This window comes from Lepisosteus oculatus, chromosome 9, assembly GCF_040954835.1.
Source record: "Lepisosteus oculatus isolate fLepOcu1 chromosome 9, fLepOcu1.hap2, whole genome shotgun sequence".
Classification (NCBI taxonomy): domain Eukaryota; kingdom Metazoa; phylum Chordata; class Actinopteri; order Semionotiformes; family Lepisosteidae; genus Lepisosteus; species Lepisosteus oculatus.
In genome coordinates, this window is record NC_090704.1 from 12,469,235 (window position 1) to 12,475,995 (window position 6,761).

Here is a 6,761-nt window from a genome sequence, read left to right on the forward strand (position 1 = left end):
TAAAGATTGAATAGTTATACTAAGCTATTCAATCCTGTGCAGTCACCCACCTTCCAATTCCATTAGACTTAGCTCTGTATTTCCCAACCTTATCTCTAAAGTCTTAGTTATACTTATTTTTGAAAACTTTCTGTTTACTTGTCTCATTATAAAACCCAAGAATTTAGCCTTCTTTTATCCTTTAGATAAAAATAATGGTTTTCAACCAGCAGAATGAAAAGCTGTATAGCTTTATTATGCACATCTGAGAAAGATATGTGAACATTTGGGAACAATGCATTATTTTTAAGGGAAATTTTAATTTACACAACATTGATTTTATCTACAATTTACAAGTATATGTAATGTAAACAAAATAATTTTACAACTACAGTTAAAAACAAATGATGAATCTTAAAATCACTAGCTGTTACAGACGTTAGTTATTAAAAGCAATAAATTAGGTTTGGGCAATAAACATAATTTGCATATTATGCGCAGAACATTAATAAATAGGTGAAAATTAAACTTTTATGTCAAAACATATGCATTAACATTGTACAAATGAAGTCTAGAAAAAAGCTGCTAATAGCACAACACACTAATACACTACAGCCAGATGGCCATCTCTGTTTCAGCTTCCCCACGGTCATTGAAAACACATGACCGAGATCTTCTTCTAAACATGTTGCCAGTGGGTGGTTTTGTCTTAGTGAGGTTTAAATAGATATCTGAGTGGAGAAATCTGGGATAACAGTCCTTTTTCATTAAACTGTAGACTTTGCTTTGTGCCGAGTCAAAGCAAGAGCGTGTGGGATTTAGGATATTCTGTTTAATCGTTGTCTTTGTAGAAAAGTCAATGTTAATCTGTAACAACAAAAACATCTTAATGTCAAACAATTGATTATTTATACAGAAAATGCAGTATAGTCTTACAATAGCACAATAACAATACTAGTAATAGTCTTAACAGTAATAATCATTATATTAACATCTTCAGTTTAGACTACTCTGATTAAACACTTTAAAACTCTTTATGGTAGTAAATGTCAATTAAAAAAACACATTTTCATTTGTAAAAAGTCAGTTTTTCATAATTGGATTCTATATGTCCCATTTTGTAACTGCATGGTGGTGCAGTGGATATCATTGCTGCCTCATAGCACTGGGGCTCTGGATTCAATTCTGGACCTAGGGTGCCATCTGTGTGGATTTTCTACTGTAAATTGTCCTCCTGCTCGCATGGATTTCCTGCAGGTGCACTGGTTTCCTCCCACAAACCCAAAAAAATACTGTTAGGTTTTGTTAGTTGACTTCTGGGAAGATTGGCCCTGGTGTGAGTGTATGCATGTCTGTGTTTGTGTCTATGTATACGCTGAGATGGAGTGTCCTGTCCAGGGTACACACTGCCTTATACCCATTGCTTGTCGGGCTAGGCTCCAGCTCCTCCACAATCCAGACTTGAAGGAAGCAGTTAGAAAATGAATGGATTGATATCCTGTTTTGCCGAAGTGGTGTCAAGACACTTCTGTGCTATCTTTTTCAATATAAATATTTGTTTGTGTTTAAAAAATGTCAGGTCTGAAATGTCTCAAAATGCCTGCAGGTGCTATTTAAGTAGCTTGTTCAGATCCTAGTAAGTAGGATATAGAGACAAACTGTATTAGAACTTTATTTGGCATAGCTTGCCTAGACAAGTGGGTGAGATTAGGTTCTCACTTTCCAAAATGTATGTTTAAAACACCATTACTAGATGTGCATCAATGCTTAAAATGTGCAAACATTGTAGTGCACAGCTGTAATTAACCTTTTTGCTTAAAACTAGGGTGAAACCAACCGAAAGAAAACAGAATCATCCCCATTTTTAGTATCATTGACTATATCCTAAATAGCTGTTGTCTAAGACATTAATGTCTTAGAAATTAGTATGATACAGTATAAATATAAACAATTCTAGCATTATATTCCCTATAGGGATCATTATATTTTTGCATTATCATTGAAGAAAGCGACATTGTAAAAGTTCACTTTTTCAATTTGCTGATAATGTTTTTTTCTAAATTATCCACATGCTCTTTGTATTTATTAGATTCAAGATTAGTCACATATTCAGACCAAGGTTTTCTTTCTTTTTTTGCATTTGAACCGTGTATGATTCAAAGCAGATTAAAAGTTCAGTTGAAGAATTTAAAAAACAGTCCTGATATTTTACTGCTTCATTGTGATGCATATGTGGTGACAAGCAATGCCTAACAGTCAACCATTTCCTTTTAACCCAATCTGCATTGGCAAACCTCAGTGATTAATGTCTCAAAACTGTCTAGCAGACAGGTTCATCTGGAAAGTATTGTAACATATGATATCTTAGGTATTTTTTGTGAATTTGTCTCCTCAAACTACATTATAACTTTCATCAGCTAGGGTAACTAGTTTAATAGTTGAGACTGGGCACGGATGTACAACATTTTGATACAATCCCAGACCCCTAGTCATTGCATTTAAAAGTTGAATTCATTGATTTGCTTTAATGTGTTACCATACAGTGCTAAAATTAAGTTCTTAAAACCATTTCAGCCAACCTATTTTTTTTACAATGGAATCTTATATCACCCCTTGAATGTGTTAGTCTAAAATCTAAATCTTTAGTTTAACAGCAACAATACTTGATATTCTCATGAGAGCATAACATAATCCATAACCTTGTGATTTGTTATGATACATCAGTAAGTAGAAAACAACTAGCTGAAGCTATTGTTGGTATTGTGAGTACTGTTTCTCCTTCTGAAAACATACAAATCATAAAAAAATATATAGGCTCTTCATAAGCTACTGATCTTATTACACTCTGCATTTGTGAAGGAACTTACCTCTTTAGGGGCCTCTGACTCGATGTACACTGCATATATCTGTTTAGCTTTGGAGGCTAGCTTACTGGTTGACTTAGTCTTCTTGTAATCCTCACAGGCCAACCAGAATTCAATGTTCTCCTCACTGAATTCTGTCTTCAAGAACTTGGTGAATGTTTCCATTCCATCTATAATGGAATGCGTGGAAAAATCAATTGTACATTCATGAAGGTTTGAGCACATGTAACATGCATACAGTGTATGTAAGATCTGATAAACTTGCATGAAATCAAAAACGCAGATGGAAAATGGGAGGAAAACACCATGATCACTATGAAGAAGCTTAAACATAAAATTGAGACTTTATCTTCCCACTTTCTGATAGTTAAATCTTTATTGTGATAATCGATGATCTCATGAATTTTATAGTAGGCAGTGATGAAGAGATGCAAAACCAAGATATACTAGCCATAGGAGAAAAAAATTCTATTTTTATAGCGTTTTTTTTCAGACTTTTGTAACATGGAAATTCCTGTTAGATAGTCTTGGATCCTAATCTTATCTTTGCAGCACGCAATTTGCAAGTTGTATAAACAGGAATTTCAAACTATATTTTCCTTATGAGCAAGAATAATATATGTAAAATATTATTATCTATTTTTCTTAACTCTGACTCCTAATAACTTTATTTTATTATATTATATTATATTTTATTATATTTTAAGCATGACTGGGATATTTTTGGGATATAATCATTTTTAAATACTAAACCTCAGTTAACTCAATTCAATCAGTTTGAATGTTATCATTCTTACTATAATTAAAGAAAAGTTATAAATATTTTAAAATGAAAAATATTTGCCTTTTTCATATATAAATTACATGTTCAAATAGGATATCACTCTAGATTCTAGGCTCTATTTGATTGTACTGTATCTTTTTATTATCTGCTTCTTGAAATAACAAGTAAAAGGTTTTTAGATAGAGTCATCCAATAATGAAGTCTAACCTTTTTGATTTAGTAGTTCCTCAAAAGAATCACTCCATTTCAAAGCTTCTTCTGGTGTGACACTAAAACAGACACATATAGATAACAATAATATATTACAGTACATTGTATGCATTTACACAGTACATTTTATAAAGTTCACGATGATCCTTAAGGAAACAAATATTGAAAAACAAAGTATTAAACTCTTCAGAATATATGATGTCAGGTTGATAATGCTGTTGAATTCTGGACTCAGAAGATTATACAGTAACATTTATGTTTTAACTTTAGAACAGACACACTTCTTGGGAAAGAAATGCCTTATTTCTGACTTTACTAGACAACCACATGGGTTGCTATTGTTTGGTATTTGAAGGATCTTCCTACTGAATCTACCTCCAAATAGCCTAGTAGTTGTCTCCACCACTGAAAGAGTATCACAGATTAAATTAACCCCTATAATCCAAATTTTGGGGGGATTCAGAAAAGTGAAAAAAATCTCAAATGAAAAAATTACTATTTTAAAATTTAAATCCTAAAAATCGAATGGGTCATTATCAGGTAATCATATACTGTATGGTATGTTTCATAAAGCCACACAACCATGACCTTGAAGGTTGCCTGTCCTACTATAAACCACAGATGGTCAATGTCTTTATAGAAAGTTTTTTTTCTCTTTTTTTAAACTGCACACATTAACGTGGCATGAATACAGATTCAGGGCTCATCAAATCCATGACCCATTGCAGGTTCTTCAAGCATGTAACAAACTTTTGCTTTATTACAGTGCTCATATTTTTATGGCAACTTTAACTGATTAATGATAAGTGCTGAGTTGCCTCTCATGGCAGTTGCAGAAGGGATTTCCCTTTTGCTTAGAGAAAGTACTCACCATGCACTTTTTGTTGTCTTCTTGGTGTCTGGGTTGACATTTTCATGTGATCCTGACTTGGTCAGTAGGAGGCTTAGCCTGGTCTTTTTTTCTTTTTCTTTAACTCTAAACAATTCCAAGTTAAAAAAAAAAGTTATTTAATCTCTGCTCTATATTTATACTATATACTAAATGTTGATTTAACAAGGATGATACCAGAACTCAGGATAACCTGGAACACGTCTCACCTCTCACCGTCTCATCTCTACAATAATGCCAACTAACAACATAACATCTCTAACTAAAGTACTGTCCAGATTCTTTTCAAACTCTTTCGATTTCAAGATGAATAAACAAGCTGCAGGTTGCTCAGCGATCACAAGAAATTGCAGAAGGCAGAGGCAGTATGGTCTCAGCTTTGGGCTACATTTGCAGAAGTTTGTGGTCTTGAAATTCCACGTTCAGACTTGCAAGAATTAAATACAAGCTACAGTACCCATGATGGTAACAGAACTAAAGAATTTCATGATAACTTGTTTGATTGCATGCTTATTCAGATTCATGCTTATATTAACAAATGGCTGTTAATACATTTTTATAACATTTCTCAGGCTTAGCAAATTTGTACAAGTAGTTTTTCTACAATGCTCACAGTACAGCATTGTACAATGTACAGCACTGTACTAATGCATTAATATATTTCATTGGAGCAGCACACAACATTGGTTTCATTATGCCATTTCAAATAGAAAAAACACTTTGCTTTCTGTATAATAATGTTGCATTTTTTGTTAACTTACTAAGTGTACTAAAGCAAACATGTCTTCACACATTAGCACTGGTATACATAAATGCTCATTAATAGTGACTTTTTATTTAAAATGAATGAATGATTTTAAACTGATTAAAGTCTCTGAATCAAGAGTCATTAGTAGATGCAGAAAAGCAGTACACATCATAAAAATACCAAATACTAAAAATGATTACATTTTAGTTACATAGTACTGTGAAACAACAATCAAGCTAAGCTTCATTGCACATATTTGTACAAAATATTTATTACTTAAAAGGTAATTAAAGTAAATGCATTAAGTGAAACATAGTTTGTCTTGATCAAATCAATATCAGTTAACTAGCTGAAAACAAGGTTTTCAACACTGAAAAAAAGGGAAGTTAACACTGCAATGGAGGCTTGCTATGCTATTTAATTGAATTTGTTCTTTTTTTAGGAACTCTTATGTTCTAATTAAACTTAATAAAACATACAGTATCATTTGTGATTACATTCTTGAGTCAGCCACAGGTAAAGGATACGTTAGATCACACTAACGTCTACTATGCAACTAAACTGTCTGAGGGGTAGTGTCGATTTTAAAGACAACCATCAAATTTAAAATTTTATTATTACCTTTACCACTGTTTCCTCATATACATTTTGACTTTAACAATACATATTTTAGCTTACCTTGATTTGGTTTCTTTCTTTCTCTCGACTTGCAAATCAGCTGGACTGAGCATTTTGAAATACGCTTCCTCTTTAGGGGCAGAGAAGTTTAGTTGAGGAAACAAAAACACAACTATTTCCATGTTCTTCTTAAACATGGGTAACAGATCTTACTTCATAACCTCATTTATACGCTGTTTGATCAGCAAATGAAAAGCATTTGCTTTTAAAGCTCATTGGTGTTTGGTTTTCCCCACATGCTAAGACAACTTCCGGCACCAGGAAACTGTGGCATTTACAACATTTTTGTAAAAAGAAATTCCCATCTTCGATTTATGAAGTCTGACTTGCTGGCAGCAAGGTGAACAATATTAATAAGTAAATTATAGTAAAAAGCAAAGAAATATAAATGCACTCACAAATGCATTTAACAGAAATAAATAGGAAAAGGTTAAAACTGTATAGCAGCTTTAGAATTTAGTAATATGTTTTTTGGATTTTAAACATAAATATTGCAACTGCATACTTTATAATACTTAATGTATTATTTTGTTTTTTTTATGTATGAACAGACGATTACTCATTAGAAGATTGTAAAAAAACAAATTATATCCCAGTATTTTAGTATAA

General features: G+C 32.4%; 1 protein-coding gene across 1 annotated transcript; it reads right to left on the bottom strand.

Moving 5' to 3' along the window:
• Nucleotides 1–209: 209 nt before the first annotated feature.
• LOC102682921 (regulator of G-protein signaling 21-like) lies at nt 210–6,366 on the bottom strand. Its single transcript, XM_006634863.3, has 5 exons — nt 6,153–6,366; nt 4,709–4,813; nt 3,835–3,896; nt 2,847–3,013; nt 210–846 (listed from the first exon to the last, which is right to left on the bottom strand). The coding sequence occupies exons 1-5, from the start codon at nt 6,287–6,289 to the stop codon at nt 589–591; spliced, it is 729 nt and encodes a 242-aa protein (XP_006634926.2). The 5' UTR covers nt 6,290–6,366; the 3' UTR covers nt 210–588.
• Between the last annotated feature and the right edge of the window lie 395 nt (nt 6,367–6,761).

Excerpts from the sequence above, each read along its gene's own strand:
- LOC102682921 (XM_006634863.3), bottom strand. The coding sequence starts at position 6,289 with ATGTTTAAGAAGAACATGGAAATAGTTGTGTTTTTGTTTCCTCAACTA. Across the intron at positions 4,814-6,152 it reads AAGAAAGAAACCAAATCAAG|AGTTAAAGAAAAAGAAAAAA; the intron begins GTAAGCTAAAAT and ends GGAATTGTTTAG. Across the intron at positions 3,014-3,834 it reads GGAACTACTAAATCAAAAAG|ATGGAATGGAAACATTCACC; the intron begins GTTAGACTTCAT and ends ATTCCATTATAG.